Consider the following 18377-nt stretch of genomic DNA (forward strand, 5'->3'; position numbering starts at 1 on the left):
ATGCTCTATGGGCTTACCGGACCGCTTATAAGACCCCAATTGGTATGTCACCGTACCGGTTGGTGTTTGGGAAAGCATGTCATCTACAAGTGGAGTTGGAGCATAAGTCCATGTGGGCTTTGAGGAAGCTTAATCTTGAGTGGGATGTTGCGCCAATCTTCGTGTTGAACAACTCAATGAACTTGATGAATTCCGGTTCCATGCCTACTCTAGTTCGTCCTTGTATAAGGACAAGATGAAGTACCTTCATGATAAATATGCTCGTGGGAAGGAGTTCAAAGTTGGTGATTTGGTTCTCTTGTTCAATTCCCGGTTACGTCTGTTTCCGGGAAAGCTTAAATCAAAATAGAGTGGACCGTTTGAAGTTGTGTTGGTGACCCCTTTTGGTGCTCTTGATTTGAAAAACAAAAATGGTGAAGTCTTTAGAGTGAATGGGCATCGTGTCAAGCATTATCTTGGGAAGTTTGATGATAGCCATGTGGTGGCTGTTGTTCATTTCAAATGATGTGATGGTAACACACGTCGTGCCGCGATGTTAAATCGGGCGCTTCTTGGGAGGCAACCCATGTGTTTTTCTTTTTGTTTTCTTTGATTTTCTTTATAGTGTAGCATTGATTTTTGAGCTAACTGGTTGTGAGATGTTACAGGATAGTGTTGATGCTGTGTAAGACATGTTGAAAAATTGCACAGGTCTCTGAAGTTTCCAGTGCGGCCGCACTACCATTCTGTGCGGTCCGCACTGGTAAAGGGTGACAAAAATTGCTCTCTGGAGTTTTCCACCGTGACCGCGGTTGATTTGGTGCGGTTCGCGGTGGACCGCCGCAGTCGCGGTCCATTTTGTGTGGATCGTGGTGGGTTACTGAGTTGGACTTGAACATAATAGCCCGGTGCGGACCGCGGTCCATTTTGTGCGGTCCGCACTGGTAGGTGAGCATCGGCCCCAGGGGTTTCTCTATAAATAGACCCCAAGGACCCCCTTTTACCCTTTTCACAAAATCGAACCTCAGAACTATTATTTACTGTTCATCCCTTGCACCTTGATCGTAATTCTTGCTTGACATTGATTAGTTGCACTTCATCTTTATATTTGGTAACATTTCACTCAATTCTTCTCTGTTTAATTGTATAATTTCATTTTGTTTTCATTTTTCTTAGATTATAGTTCTTCTTTTTCCCGTAATTAGTTTGATTTTTAGGTTAAGTTAGTTTAAATGATGATTCATGTGGACTTAGCGAGTATAATGGACTGGAAAAACATTTAGGGACCCTAATTAGGTAAAAATTTGGACTTAAAAGCAACATCTGATGAACCCTAACTCAGTGCCAAGTCTGGGCACGTAGCGCGGTCGTTTCTGTGCGGTCCGCGGTGCCCTAGTGCGGTCTGCAGTACCACTTTGTGCGGACCGCACTGATGATCTTATGTCCATGTGACCTTTGCCCAGTGCGGCCGCACTACATTTTGTGCGGTCCGCACTGGCCCAGTGCGGCCGCGGTACCATTTTGTGCGGTCCGCACTGGTCAGATTCAGAGGATGGGTATTCTAAACCCCATCCCTGTGCGGACCGCCGTCGGTTTTATGCGGTCCGCAATGGTCGCTGTGCGGCCGTACTACCATTTTTTGCGGTCCGCACTAGGCAATTTCTGCAACTGTTTGCAACACTGTGACTCTGTCTGCAATTTGTTCTACTGCAATAACTGGAACTGCTTTGATTGATACTAACAAATACATTGAATGATGTTTGTAGACAATGGTTAAACAACAAGGAGGAAAAGGATCAAAACAACCCGGGAGAGGTGAATCCTCCCGGGAGGGCAAAGGAAAGAAAATGATCAAACACACTCCCCAAGCTCGAGAAAACATAAAAAAGACCAGGAAGCTAATAAAAGCTGCAAACAGAGCTGTTTCCCTTTCCTCGGGGAGCGAGTACCAACTGTCAAGGGAAATTTCTTTAGACTCCGTGCCAGAATATGTTGAAGACTGGCCGGAGAGATTCAGGCTAAGAGATACCCCTCCACCATCACCCACTGCCCAAGCACCAGAGCATGTTCCCACTGAGTCGTCTGAGGGCTCAGCAGCCGGCAGTGGTGAATACTCCACCTCCCCCACAGCTTCATTATCCCGGGAGGGTGCAGAAGAAGGCGAGGAGGAGGTACAGGGAGATGAGGAGGTAGTTGAAGGTGGTGAGCCTCAGGTGGGAGGCATTGCCCGAACTAGAAAGCTCGATGCTTGGGAGGATAGGTTTGTGAGCCAGGTGGCGTACAACAAGTTTAGGGAGTGGTGGCCAGTGAGAAAGTTGATACCGGAGCGGAGTTTCATTGACAGAGATCTATTACCCCACAACCCTAACGTGCAGAGACAGTTCAGAACTAGAGTGGGTTGGGAGTACTTTTTAGATAACTATGTGGACACCAACGAACACATGGTCAAAGAGTTCTATTGCAATGTAGCCCACATCAAAAAGGGCTCCAAAGTGACCAAGGTTCGCAATAAGACAGTGTTGTTTGATGGGAAATACCTCAAGGAATACTTGGGCTTCAATGAGGAGGATGAAACTTTGTACATGGTGAAGTTGGAGATGGGCGAGGAGGTCCGTCCATGGTTATCTCGGTACCTGGCAATCCCAGGTACCGTTCCGGATTGGTTGACTACTGGATCAAAATATTGCGGAGGACCTTGAACTTTGAGGCGAGGGGTTGGGAGACATTTGTTTGCAGCCGGTTGGATCCTACTACACATGACCAGACCCTTCCTCTCCACCGGGCTATTTTGGTTGCTTCGATTATGGCGGGAATACCCCATAAATGTGGGGAATGTGATGTCCCGCATTATCTCGTTAGTGGGAGCAGAGCATGACCGGAACTACCCTTTCCCTAGCACCCTCACCATGTACTTTCGGGACTTGGAGGTGGACAAGAAGCCCTACGACGTCAAGGTCAAGGTGACAGCCCCGTTCTCCTGGTATAGCTTGAAGGGGAATGACAACCCCAAGGACAAGAACTACAAAGCCCCTACTTCTTCCCCAACTGGCCAGTCTGAAGAGCCAGTTGTTGTAGAGGTCCCTGCTGAGCCTACCTCCATTTCTGCTGATATGCCTCCCAGACCTTCCACATTTTTAGCCATTCCTCCGGGCCCTTCCACACCAGCAGGCCCGGAGATCCCATCTAGCCAGGCCCATCCCATCACTACTCATCGACTGAGCCAGGCCCTGCTATGTATAAACAACTAGATACAGACTGCCTCGTCCAAGCTATCCACATTGACTACTACTGTAGCAGCTCAGTCATCTCCCCCAGCCCCACAGGTACCCCAGTCGATCGAGGATGCGCTCAAAGAGATACTTGAGAACTAGAAGAAGATCCTCGACACTCAGGTTGCGCACACAAAGGCAGTGGATTTACATAGCAAGGCTCTCAAGGAGCTTGCTAAGGAGCACAGGAAGTTGCGGAAGACATGGGCCTCCAAGGAGTCCGTGAAGGAGCTGCAGGCAGATGTTGATAGATTGAAGGCAGACCAGCTGCCTTTGGACTTGTTGCTTGATGATCCAGTCCTAGCAGGTCATCCACAGCTGGAGCAGACCCAGAGGCCTCCGAAGAGGAGGAGGACGATCCCTAGAGCAGATGGTGCCATCATCCAGTTGGCGGACCCATCGGAGGCCTCCACAGAGCCTGTCCAGGTCCTGGCCCAGGTCCTAGTAGCAGCAGAGCAGACCACCGGGAACCAGTCTGAGGTTCCCGAGCACACACAGGACCCAAGGACCACCCATTATCCTATGCAGACAGACACGGCTTAGGGAGTCCTCTATATCCCTTTTTCTATATTTGGTGCTTATTTAGACTAGTTGGCATTGGGGACAATGCCAGCTTTCATTTGAGGGGGTGAGCCCTACATTTTGGATGACTGTATATATTGATATTTTTATGCTTTCTTGACTTTTCACATTTGTTCTGTATATAATTTGATATTATCGCACTTTTAGTTCACTTTTGGTCTGTATATAAAGTTACATCATATTGTATATATTCATCCCCGTTGTATATTCAAATCCCCTCTTGTATATATTTATTCTGTTTTCCACAACATTTTTCGTTTTAACCTTCTTATTTGTGATTCGTAGCTTCTTATTTTCGGAGTTTTCAATAAACCTTTGGTTTTCTTAATGCCACGATTCTTTCCAAAGGTGGAATGTTGTGTGAACCGGGTGGCTCTTCCCAATGATGGGTGGCGTGACAACCTTCTTAAGGGTTTGAGTCCGTTTTTCTTTTTCTTTTTGTTTTTAGTAGTTTGTAGTTAAGGGTACCTCAAGCAAAGCTTCACTTGGGACTAGCACATTTGCCTTTGCTCTTATGGTCAAAAACAAATTGTTGTGTTTAGGATGGTGAAAGTTGTGACCTTGAGACTCTTGCGTTGGCCGATAATCATCAAGTGGTTTTTCGGGACCATTGTGTGCTCAAATCGTATCTAAGGTCGTTGTGGGCCCCCGACTCTATGTCTTTAGCAATCCATTAGCTTGTGTGGTGAGGAATTGTATTGCAAGTCCAAGTCCCGAGCCATTGGTCTAAAACTTGCCCTGAAAGTTTGTTGTGGCGAAATCCTAGGGCAATTTTGACTTAAGACATGATTATAGGCTCTCCTTGATCCAAATGATAGTTCGAACAATTCCATAGCCTACCAGTGATATGATCCCTAATTTACCCTTTTGAGCCTTAGACCTTTTTCTTTTAAGAACCATGATACAAGCCTATACCCGTTCTAAAAGATACCCTCTCTTGGCACCCGATCTTTCGTTTAGCACATGGCAAAAGTATAAGTTTGGGGGGAGAGACGAGGATTGCAACAAAGTAGCGAAAAGGCACAAAAATGAAGAAAAGGAAAGGCAATGAAGAAGAAATAAAAGCACAAAGTCAAAAAGAATGTTCAATGTGAAAAAGAATAAAAAGGGATTCAAGAAAAGCAAAGAATGAAAGGTGTGGAAACTTGAAAAAGGAGAAAAGGTTTGAAATGCATAAGAAAGAGTGACAATGTGTCTCTCTACCCCCTTAGAAAGAAGAGAAATGACTCAAAGAGTCAAGTGAAATTAACGAATCAAAAGAAGTGCTTAAGGGAAGATGGAACCCACTTGAACAGAAACTTGTCCTACCCTAAACCAAAAGCCTTCACAGTGACTCCACACAAGCCCTATATGATCTTGAGTCGAATGAAGCTTACATTAGTGGATACTTACATAAGGGGCAAGCATATGGTACTTAGCGCCGGACTTGTNGATAGGATTCCAATCCTTCCGGAATAAGGTCACTAACCAAGTAGTTAGCAATATCGGCATACCAAGGAGCAAAGTGCTAGATGATGCCAATATTTGTTCATCTGGGAAGGCATCATTGATTTCAAGCTCTCCCTTTGGCCTTCCTGCCTCTTCAAACCTTGATAAATGATCAGCTACTTGATTTTGAGTTCCCTTGCGATCCTTGACCTCGAAGTCAAATTCTTGCAACAACAAGACCCATCGAGGCTTTGCATCCTTCTATGCCATGAGATATCAAAGAGCAGCATGATCTATGTACACTATCACCTTAGATCCCAACAAATAAGCCCGGAACTTCTCGAAGGCATAAACAATGGCAAGAAGTTCTTGCTCAGTCACTATGTAATTTATTTGCGCTCCGTTGAGTGTCTTGCTTGCATAATAGACCGGGTGGAGAACCTTGTTGTGATGTTGGCCAAGCATTGCTCCAATGGCTACACCACTGGCATCACACATGAGCTCGAAAGGAAGAGACCAATTAGGTGTGACAATAATAGGTGCCGTGGTGAGCCTTTGTTTCAATTCCTCAAAGGCTTTGAGGCATTTTTCGTCAAACACAAATTTGGCATCTTTCTCAAGGAGTTTGCACAATGGATTTGCAATCTTGGAAAAATCCTTGATGAAACGCCTATAGAATCCGGCATGCCCTAAGAAACTTCGAACACCTTTAACGGAAGTAGGTGGAGGAAGCTTGAAAATAATCTCGATCTTAGCCCGGTCAACCTCTATGCCATGTTTTGAAATTTTATGCCCAAATACAATGCCTTCATCCACCATGAAATGGCATTTCTCCCAATTGAGCACAAGGTTTGTTTCCTCACATCTCTTAAGCACTTGTCTAAGATTGTTAAGACAATGCTCAAAAGAGTCACCTACCACCGAGAAGTCGTCCATGAAAACCTCTAGAAAATCCTCCACCATGTCGGAGAAAATAGACATCATGCATCTTTGAAAAGTAGCCGGAGCGTTGCACAAACCAAATGGCATCCGGCTAAAGGCAAAAGTTCCATAGGGGCAAGTGAATGTTGTCTTCTCTTGATCCTCCAATGCGATGTTGATTTGGTTGTAGCCGGAATATCCATCAAGGAAACAATAGAATGACCTTCCCGCTAGCCGATCAAGCATTTGATCAATAAAAGGCATAGGGAAATGGTCTTTGCATGTGGCACTGTTGAGTTTCCGATAATCCATGCACACCCTCCAACCGGTCACCGTTCTTGTTGGGATGAGCTCATTTTTATCATTTTCAATTATGGTCATGCCTCCCTTTTTCGACACACATTGCACCGTGCTCACCCAAGAACTATCGGCAATAGGGTAGACTACCCCGGCATCCAACCACTTGATGATTTCTTTCTTTACCACCTCTTGCATTGACGGGTTCAACCGTCGTTGATGTTCCACACTTGGTTTCGTCTCACTCTCCAATTGGATCTTGTGTTCGGAAATTCCCGTAGGAATCCCTCGGATGTCCTCAATTGTCCATCCAATGGCTTGCCTATGCTCCTTCAAGACTTCCAACAATTGTTCGCCCTGCACATCATTCAACAAAGAAGAAACGATTACGGTTAAAGTATCATTGGAGCCAAGAAATTTATACCTCAAGTGTGGTGGAAGTGGTTTGAGCTCTAGTTGCGGTGGCTCGATAATAGAAGGCTTTGCGGGCGGAGTGGCTCTATTCTCCAAATGGAGAGAGAGCTTTGCCGGAGCATAAGTGAAGATCCAAGCCCCTCCAATGCATTTACCGATTCCAGATACCCTTCCATGTCTTCACTATCAAAGTTCACCAAAATAGCCGCCAATGCCTCGCTGAGGCACTGTTCTTCCATTTTCATTTCAACCGCATCCTCTACTTCATCAACAACATCGATCACCGAGATGCTTTCATACTCATGTGGTAGTTTCATACCCTTGCTTGCTTGGAATGTAACCTCTTCATCATTCAAACGAAATTTGATCTCATTCCGTTCCGAATCCATTAGTGCTCTTCCCATGGCAAGGAATGGTCTCCCCAAAATGACAGGGATCTCTTTGTCAACCGCACAATCAAGGATTACAAAATCGGCGGGTAAATGAAACTTTCCCACTTTAACAAGCACATCATCAATAATTCCCACCGGTCTTTTTATGGAATGATCGGCCATTTGCAACCTCATACTTGGGGGCTTTGGCATACCTAACCCCGCTTGCTTATAGATGGCAAGAGTGATTAAGTTGATGCTAGCCCCATTATCACAAAGGGCTCTTGCAAAATCACGTGCCCCAATAGTACATGGAATGGTGAAGGCTCCCGAATCTTCTTTCTTTTGGACGGTGGATGTTGCAATGATGGAACTAACCCGGTGAGTCATGTTTACCACTTCATTATTGGAGGTTCTCTTCTTTGTGATCAAATCTTTCAAATATTTAGCAAACCCCAGCATCTCTTGAAATGCTTCCACAAATGGAATATTCATTGATAATTGCTTGAGAATGTTGTAGAACTTTTCGAGTTTACTATCATCAACCTTCCTCACAAGTCTTTGAGGGAATGGAGGAGGAGGTCTAGGAATAGGTGGAAGAATTTTTTGGTATCTCTTTCACCTTTTCCTTTAGCTCTTCCCGATTCTCTTTTTGCACTTGCAAATCTTCCGAAATCTTTTCAACTTCGACAACACTTGGCTCTTCAACCTCAACCCCTTGTTCGGACTCTTCTACTTCAATCACTTGTTCACCCTTTCCTTGTAGTACCTTCCCACTCTGAGTAGTAATTTCCATGATGTGAGAAGTTGGACCACTCCCACTACCCTTTGGGTTCGCAATTGTGTCACTTGGAAGTGTCCCTTTTTGCTTCTGATTTTGTTCCCTTGAGAGGTCTCTCATTTGCATTTCCAATTTTTGAATGGATGCGGTATGAGAGCCAAAAAGCTCGGTCATATTCCTCATAGAAGTGTCGGACTTGTCTTGATTTTGTAATACCCGTTCAAGCATGCTTTCCAACTTGGAATCACTTGATGAACCTTGATTTGAATATTGACCCTTTGAGGGAACATAAGGATTTGAACTCCGTTTTGCGAAGTTGTTGTTGTTATTCCAATTTCCTTGATTTGAGCCACCTAGGTCATTTTGCCATTGTTGGTTGCCTTGCCCTTACGGGTTAGGCCTCCATTGATTTTGTTGTCCTTGACCTTGGTATTGTTGCCTTTGATACCCTCCTTGAGAGTTTTTGATGTAGTTTGCTTCCTCAAAATCTTCATTTGATATGGGTTGCACATCCTCCACCACATTCACCTTCTTTGTTTGGCTTTCTGTGAACATTTTTGTCAACACATTGACATTTGTGGCAAGCCCTGCGATTACTTGATCTCTCTCTTGATTCTCCTTAATCAGGTTGGTCAAGGAAGGCGAACCATATGCAATTCCACCGGTGGTATCCTTAGAGTGCCAAGCTTGATTATGTTTTGCCATTTTGTCAAGTATCTGTGTGACCCTTGCAAATGATTTGTCCATAAAAGATCCGTCAGCTGCATTCTTCGCTATATATTGGTTCATTGGGTCCAAACCCATGTAGAATTTCTCCAACAAGATAGAGTCCGGAAAATCATGATTGGGAGACCTCACCAGATATAATTTGAATCGATCCCATGCCTCATGTAGATGTTCCCCCGGCTGTTGCTTGAAGAAGAAAATTTTATCCCGAAGTTCAGATTTCTTGCTTTGTGGGAACCATTTAGCTAGAAATGCTCGGACAAGTTCAGGCCAAGAACGGATGGAATTTGGTGGCAAGTTTTGGAGCCACCTCCTTGCGTCTCCAGCTAGTGAGTACTTGAACACCCTAAACCTTAGGGCATCATCTGAGACATTGTTCTGCTTATGCATAGCACATACTCCCAAGAAGTTTCTAAGGTGTTGTGTTGGATCATCATCAGTGGAATTCCTGAAAAACCCCTCCGCTTTGAGCATTAGGATTAGACCATGTTCCACTTTGAAAGTTGAAGCACCAACCATCGGAGATACAATAGCATTTGTGTCCTCTATGTACTAATCTATGTCCGCAAAAGGATTTTCATCCACTTCTTCCTCGTAGTATGACATGTCTTCCTATCAACACCAAGCAAAACAAGCAAAGTGTGATGGAATAGAATAAGACGTAAAGTAAAGCACACACTAATTAGTAATTTCAAAATCGTATTCCCTGGCAACAGCGCCAAAATTTGATACGCTCAAATTATACTTTAATAAATAGTGTAAGGCGGTCGGTGTCAAATATAATAACCCAACAAGGTTGGGATCTAATCCCACAGGGAATAGGTGTGAAAAGCTACTCGATTAGTGTGTCACTCGACTTAAGTCGTAATTCTATCCGGTTAATTGTAACAAGAGTATGGTGTAATTGTAATTTGAAGAAATAACTAATGTTGAGATTTATAATATAATTAATTGGATTAAAGTAACCAAGGTTGTGTCCCCTTCAATGAAATATAATGCTACCGGTGTTAATATGATATATTTCTAATGGAAGGTCCTTTAGATATGCAACTGATTTCTAAATGATTACCCAATATTTTCCAATAGTTGGGTAGTATTTCCTCTTTATGATTATTCCAAATATAAAAGAGTTTCAATTAAGAGTAATCAATTTATGCCAAATAAAATCCACTTATTCCTAGGCGATTCTATTAAACAAGGTTTAAAGCCTTGAGTCTTTGATATTTACTTCTACCATATTCTAACCCACTTTTCCAAGTAAAGAAAGAGTTTAATGGCACTTGTCAGTGTTTGCAACCACCAACAATAAATGAAGAATGAGAAGTAAATATATATCAACCAACCATTATATATATATTCAATGTTAAACACCCATTAACATAACAACCATTTAGGGTCCACAACCTTAGTATTTAAGGCTAGCTACTCATACTAAAATACAAAAAGATGGCAATATTAAATGCCATAAAGCTTACAAAGTGCAAGATTCTTCACTCCTAAAGCTTCCAAAAGAGAGGAATATTAAAGGGTTGGAATGTAGCTCAAAAAACAGACAAGATGCCCCCACAAAACTCCAATAAATCTATTTATAGTGGGCAAAAACTCGGGACCAAATTCGGACAAAAATACCCTTCCAGGTCAATTCTGCGACCGCATATCTTTCGCATAACAAAAATGCGGTCCGCATTTTCTTCAGAGCTATCGCATATTTGAACCCTAGTTTTCTGGTAGTCATTGCATCTTGATTATGCAGTCCACATTGTTGATTTGCGATCGCATAGTATCACCGCATTTCCAGCTTCAGCAACTTCCACAGGGAGTTTGCGGCCCATTATGCGGCCTGCAAACATGTTATGCCGTCGCATAATGGACCGCATTTCTTGCGCCTGAATTTAGCCAACAGGCTGTTGGACTATGCGGTTCCTCTGGGCAATATGCGGCCCGCATGTGGGATTTGGGTCCTCATTGTTGCATCTGCGATCGCATTTTGCAATTTTCTTGTCCTTTTTGCGACTTTTTGAATTAATTTCCATGTTCTGGGGTCCTTAATCCTCATACACTACAAAACATCAAAATTACATAAGTATAAGCGATAATTGCATTTAAAACAAGCTAAAAGCAATTGGTATTAAATGTGCCGAAATTCTCCGGCACATCAATAATTGATAAGGAGAAGGACTCCTTACTCAAAGAGAACATTATCCAAGATAGTGAAGGAGTTAGAAGTTGAGATCAACTAGAACTCTTCTACCAAGGAAGAGTTGCATCAGAACTCTAATTATTTCTTCATCTACTAACTCTATAAATTGCAGGATGTTCTCCCACTACATGGGTTGCACAAAAATGCAGAAGTTAAACGTGAATTGAGAGCAAAATAGCAAGGCTTTTTGCAATCAGTTTGTGTGTGATTCAAGTGTGCAGACCTGAAGCGACATGAACTAGATTGAAAAACCAGGTCCATAAAGAGTTTTATGTGACTTTCTTTATTTCTAGTTCAATTGTAGTAGGTGTTTTACATTGTACCTTTCAGCTTTATCTAGAGGCAATTGTAATAGGTACTCAGAGCATTCAAGTTAGAGTTAACTTGACGTTGTCGCAACAGTTAGAGGCTATGTGCTACAACGGGATTAGAGGTAATCCTTTGGTTTACAAAGAGTTTGTAAATGCTTTTTTGGCTCAGTGATTTAGTGAAGTGTTGGAGAAAATCCTACTGTGTAGTAGGTCGTGGTTTTTTTCACCTTTTGAGCCGGGTGTTTTCCACGAAAAAATATTTGTGTTCTTTACTTTCTACATTTATTATTCCGCAACAGTAGCAGAAGGAACACATAGAAGAACCAGGTCCTTCCGTAATCAGTTTAAGCAAAAAATTGGACACCACACAAATCACCACCCTCTTGTGTTGTATTGAAGTATAAAACGTTACAAAACTACAGAATAACTTCACAGTAGAAGAAGAATACATAAACACATAAACTGATGCGGCGTGATCCCGATTCCACCATATAATCAGTAACAACATGAACATTCACACTTATTACTCTATATCAATCCACCCTTATTCCTTCTGTTGCGGCGTGCAACCTGATCCCACCCTACAATACCAATTCACCCTTATTACTCCTCAATATTTCACCCTTATTCCTCCTGTTGCGGCGCACAACCTGATCCCTCCATATATAACATTTCACCCTTATTCCTCAATATATTACCCTTATTCCTCCTGTTGCGGCGATCCCACCATATCACTACCAATCACACGATAAGAACAGGAATTTCACAATTTAGCTCAAACTCTCCACAGTGTTTAAACCTCAACTAAAACAAATGGAAAGCAGTACAATTATGAAACTTCACTTAAATTATACTACTCAACAGAACCAATCCAAGTATACTAATAACACTAATAACTAGCTTAAACAAATAATATGAAACAATAAAACTACGTGATATCTAATACTTTTAACAAAGAAAATAATATCAGACAAGTAGCAACTAATCATGGAAATATCAATAAAGCATGTAGCAGTAAAGGCAGGGAACAATATATTAAGAACGGGAAAGGAACTGTCAAAACTGATAAATTGGCGGCGCATAGGTACTCGTCACCTCACCTATATGCCACACGCATGGATTTTCACATAGAAATTAAGTCGCAGATCCCTAATCCCTCGAGTCAAAGTTAGACACAGCACTTACCTCGATCTACAGGTACTCACTGTTCAATTACCGCTTTTCCTCTAGTTTTCACCTCCGAACCACTTGTATCTAGTCATAATTAACTTAATAACATCAATTATCACTAAAGAAATCAATTCCAATACATAATTATAACCCCCAAGCCAAAAATTGTCATTAGTTCCGGAATACAACCCCAAATCGATGTATAAATTACCAAATTTGCAAAATCCCCAATTGTCCCAAAATCCCTAATTTTCTACCCTTAAAGAACAAGATTTAGAACTAGGAATTCAATGGGTGATGATGGAAATTGAAGAAAACGAGTTAAAGAGTGCAAACCTATGATATGGTGTTGAATTCCCTCTTCAAAAATCGCCCTAGGTCGAGTTCTAGTGATGAAATATGAAATTCTGGGAAGAAATCCCGTTTTTGTTCTGTTCTAAAATCACTGGACAGGCCTTCTTCGCATTCGTGAAGGGCCTGCCGCGATCGCGAGAAGCAGTGGCCAAAGGCCTACGCGTCACTAATACCAACCACGTATTCGCGAAGGCACTCCCCCCCCCCCCCCCCCCCGGCCTTCGCGTTTGCGACCCAATGGTCGCGTTCGCGTAGAAGAACACCTGACCCCCTCCCCCAGGTCCCATTTCTTCGCGTTTGCGATAGACAGCTCGCGTTCTCGAAGAGTAATGCCCCCGTTGCTCCACGTTCGCGACCTGTCCTTCGCGTTCACGAAGAAGAAATTCCCCCTGCACCCATTTTATCTTTCGCGTTCGCGATGATACCTTCGCGAACGCGATGAAGGGCATATCAGAATAGCTGCTGCAGCAAAATACCAGATTTTCTAAGTCTAAAACATCTCGTAGCCTATCCGAAACCCTCCCGAGCCCTCTGGGCTCCAAACCAAACAAGCACACAAGTCTAAAAACATCATTCGGACTTGCTCGTGCGATCAAATCGCAAAAATAACATCTAGAACTATGAATTTAGCACCAAATTGAATGAAATTTTCAAGAAAGTATTAAATCTTCTAACTTCTCAACCGGACGTCCGAATCACGTCAAATCAGTTCCGTTTCATACCTAATTTCATAGATAGGGTATAAATATCATAACGTACCTGTATCGCGCTCCGGAACAAAAATACAGACCTGATACCAACAAGATCAAACATTACCAAATTTCTTTAAATCATTAAAATTTCAGTCTTTCAATTTTAATCTTAAATTCATATCTCGAGCTAGGGACCTCGTAATTCGATTCCGGGCATACGCCCAAGTCCAATATTTTACTACGGACCCACCGGGACCGTCAAAAAATGGGTCCGGGTCCGTTTACTCAAAACGTTGACCAAAGTCAACAAAATAACCTTTTTAGGCAAAAAATTATTATTTCATCAATTTTCCACACAAAATCTTTTCGGAGACGAGCTCGGACTTTGCACGCAAATCGAGGAAGAATAAAATAAGGTTTTGAAGGCCTCAAAACAGGAATCGAGTTCTAAAACATAAGATGATCTTTTGGGTCATCACATTCTCCACCTCTAAAATAATAGTTTGTCCTCGAACGGACATAGAAAAGTACTTGAGCTGGTCAAAAGGTGGGGATATATCCTCCACATATCGGACTCGGACTCCAGGAAGCTGCCTTAATAGGCTGACCTCTCCACTACACTCGAACCGAAGGATAACTCTTCGATCTCAACTGACGAACCTGCCGGTCTAAAATCGCTACCGGCTCCACCTCGTAGGTCAAATACTTGTCCAACTGGACAGTTCCAAAATGAAACACTAGATGTACCGCTGATAAACCTGGTGGCAACGCAAGTCTATAGGCCACCTCTCCCACTCGCTCAAGGATCTCATAAGACCCGATATACCTAGGGCTTAACTTGCCCTTCTTTCCAAACCTCATTACGCGCTTCATGGGCGATACCCGAAGCAACAGTCTCTCTCCGACCATGAATACCATATCACGAACCTTACGGTCGGCATAACTCTTCTGCCTGGACTGAGTTGTACGAAGTCTATCCTGTATGATCTTAACCTTATCCAAGGCATCCTGTACCAAATCTGTACCCAATAACGAAGTCTCCCCCGGCTCAAACCTTCCAACCGGCGATTGACACCGTCTACCATATAATGCCTCATGAGGAGCCATCTGGTTGCTTGACTGATAACTGTTGTTGTAAGAAAACTTTGCTAACGGCAAGAACTGATTCTAAGAACCTCCAAAGTCAATAACACAGGCGCGGAGCATATCCTCCAAGATCTGAATAGTACGCTCTGACTATTCATCCATCTGAGGATGAAATGCTATGCTCAACTCAACCCGCGTACCCAACTCATGCTGTACTGCCATCCAGAAGTGCGAGGTAAATAGCGTACCTCGATCAGAAATGATAGACACTGTCGCGCCCCTTTTTTCTTGCAAAATCGGGTTTATGACATTTTGGGGCAACTCATTCCTTTTGGAAACTGGGTTTAGCATTTGAAGAGTCGCCACCTAATGAGTTAAGGTGCATTAGGACACCAATAGAGATTCCATTCTAAGTTTGATTAACCAGAGATTAAGTAAGGGCTTGAAATTATCCCAAGGGGAAGGTGTTAGTCACCCCTCAGGATCCACTAGTGTGGCTCCCGGCCAGACAGTCATTGTGAATTGGGGTGCAATTAACATATAAACAAATAAGGCTCAAACAAGAGGGGATTTCAAATAATAAATGTTTGAAAGGGAACAAAGTATGAGAGAGCAATTAAAGCTGATTTTAAACAAGGAGTTGCAATGCTTTTAAAAGAAAAGGGAAATAAGGGAAAGGGGGTCCTAAGTTTATTTAAAATATGGATCACATCAACGCAATACCCGGTAATCACTCCTCAGAAGAGGGGTTACACGTGGTATTAGCGCACCGGTCATCATATCCATATCTACCCGTTCCCATCCCGTTTAAGGTTCTAAAGCGCGGATTGGTCTCGATTACTATTGCATGCTTTTACCCGTCCCGTTCCTATCAGTCCCGGAGGCACTTAGGATTACTATTCCTAAAGGGAAGGGATATTAGGCTGATTTGTTTCAAGGATAAAATCTAAGGCAACATACAAAAATACGTACTGCATGTTGGGGAGAACACATAAACAGATAAAGGCTCATATACACCTCCTTGAACAAAAAAACCACATAACTAGCATGACTTGCACATACTTTTTTAGGTCTGATTAAAAATACTAAAGACGGGGGGAGTTTGATTCAGAGACAGATTAATCAGATACCTCAGATAAGAAGCCCAAATCAGGCCTGCCTGCTGGTTGGAGCAGTTACCAATTAACAAAGGCGAATTCAGTTTTATTGATGTTATTACCTAAGGCTTGCCTAAGTGTTTAAACGGAATCCTATTGGCATGATACCTACTTTAATTCAGAAAGCGGAGAAACAGTAAGAAAACAAATTGTTTGAGATCCTATAGGCATGCTTGCTAAATCTCGTTAAGTAAGGGAATTAGATTGTTTAAAACTGATTCAGAATAGACTGATTTTAAAACGGACCAGTTTCAAGTTCTGCAGGTGATGGTATCTATTATTGATGATTTAAACCCTATAAACATGATATCTAACATTGGTGTGAATGAAGCGAATCAGATTTATTTAAGAACCCCCTATAGGCATGATTTGAATATGTTACTGATTTCAGCATTACGAACATGACACTTATTTTCAGCTGTTTAGAACCTAAAACATGATATCTAAGTGGCATGCAGAATTTAAATACGTCCTATAGGCAGGTTATCTAGGTGCGACATTGATCATGGAGAAAATGAGATAAACCCTATAGACATGGTGTCTAAAAATGGAGAATTGAACACAAAGAATTTAAATAGTCCTATAGGCAGGTTTTCTACCCTTGAGCATACATGATCACCCAACCCTTTTCACTAGCCAACCCCAAATCTTATAATAACTTATTACAAACCAGAAATACTGAATTACAAAAAGAAAGAATGAAAGAAAAAGCTACAACCATAGGAAAGCCTGATTTGACTTCCTATCTGAGATACGCAAGGAACCGTATCTTTGCCAATGCCATGATTTCAAAGCCTTTCTCAGACCTGGGTGTGTTTGTTCCCTAAGGGCTTCAATAAAAACCCGGGCAGTGCTCACACCCAAGTTACACAACCAGAATAGAGATGAGTGCATTGTGGAGATGCCAGCCCTCGTATGTCCATGTTCAGAGGGAGCTCATGGGGCCCCAAGGCAAGACTCACATGAGGGGGGTAGAACTTATGTTCTATGAAGATAGTGAGAGTGCAGGAACAGTGTTTTAAGGGCTGAGGGAATAAAGGAGAGGGAAAGGGTGATGGGGGGCAGCCATTAACATTTCAGGGAATCAATAACTTCACAAAAGGGGGCAGGGAATTGGGAATCCATTGCAAACGACCCTATACACTTAGGAATGGGTTAACTTTGGGCATGGACAGCAATAGGAAGTGCTGACATGCCTATAAATCAACTAGAACACACAACATATAAGGGAAACACGGAGCTGTGATCCCAAAGGGATCAAGTTTGGGTCATGAACAGCAATGTTCAATGCTGTCATGCCCCAAACCAACCACACATACTAACTACATTAGGGATAGGGATTCAAAGTCCACAAGATATGATAAATAACAAAAGCATTTATTCAGACAGAAGGGCAGAGCATAGCATGCATAAAAAATGGGACTTTCTAAATACAAACAGGAGGCAGACTGGAAAGAAAGAAACAGTAAAGAACAAGTTGTTGTTGATGCTGAAAAATTAATCAGAACATACCAGTTAAAGAAGCAAAGTGTAGTAAAGAAAGTAAGCAGGACTTCAAAGTATAGCCTTGGCTTTCAGCCGGCTAAGCAAATAGTAGGACAAGTAGTAATAAGCAAGAGAGAGGATTTTCCTTTTGAGTCTAAGTGTGTGTTCAGAACCAGAAAGTTCGTGTGTTTGTGTTAATGAGAGAGTATGTATATATAGTAGTTCGAAACTAGGTAAAATAAGGCATGAATCATAATAGTATAGTAATTATAGAACTCAGAATCAAATAGAGAAAAATCAGTACAAGCACTCCCATAATTTAAGGGAATTAGTTCAAACGGTAAGGACAAGTAACAAATAAGGAAAGAAATCAATGTACGACCAACAAGGAAAGATTTCAAATTCAGTAAGCATAGGGTAAACAATTAGGGCTAAGTTCAGAAAACTCTAATCATGGAGATAGTCAGTAAGAATCAAAAACCAATGTGGAAAAAGGTACACAAATCAATCAAATTGAGTAGATAGGGTAGGAATCGAAGGTTTAAGGGAAAGTGTTCAAACCAGACCAAGAAATAGGGAAATCAGAATCAATTAAAAGAAAGTCATGAGTCAATGTTTTGGATATAAATAAAGTAAGACATAGATGGTTAAGAGTCGACATACAACTCTAGCAAACATGAGAGTCAAACAATATTGATTCAATAAGAAAGAGGCAAGTTTTGAACAGTTAGGATGAACACAAGCACATGGAATCAGTGTAAGTTTAGGCTAAGAAACTGAGTAGAAATATATCAAGGCAAGATAGTCACGAAAAATCACAGAAACTCAAAAACGAGAACCGGCCAGTCATGCTGATACACAAAACCAAACAAAGAATCCCCTAAAAAATCAGGGCTTTCAACATAGACGAGATAAAGATGTAGCAAACTCATAGAATCAGTCAAGATATGCAAGAAATATAAGTAAAAACACAAAGAATCAGTTAAACAAGGTTTTAAAAAAAGTTCCGAAAACCCTAGTTTTAGAAGAAGATGAAAAACACTTTAAACCGCATGATCTTCTAGAAAACCTTAAGGACAGTGTAAAAGATTAAAGGAACAAAATCAAATCGTTCTAGGTCTGTATAGATCTAGGAGATATAGGCAGAAATTAGG

The 18377-nt window shown here is 42.0% G+C and overlaps 1 protein-coding gene across 1 annotated transcript; it reads right to left on the minus strand.

The window, feature by feature from the left end:
• On the minus strand, window positions 6929-7651 carry LOC109230243. Its single transcript, XM_019395764.1, has one exon. The coding sequence runs from the start codon at window positions 7649-7651 to the stop codon at window positions 6929-6931; it is 723 nt and encodes a 240-aa protein (XP_019251309.1).

The sequence above is a fragment of the Nicotiana attenuata genome, chromosome 7 (genome assembly GCF_001879085.1).
Source record: "Nicotiana attenuata strain UT chromosome 7, NIATTr2, whole genome shotgun sequence".
Lineage (NCBI taxonomy): Eukaryota > Viridiplantae > Streptophyta > Magnoliopsida > Solanales > Solanaceae > Nicotiana > Nicotiana attenuata.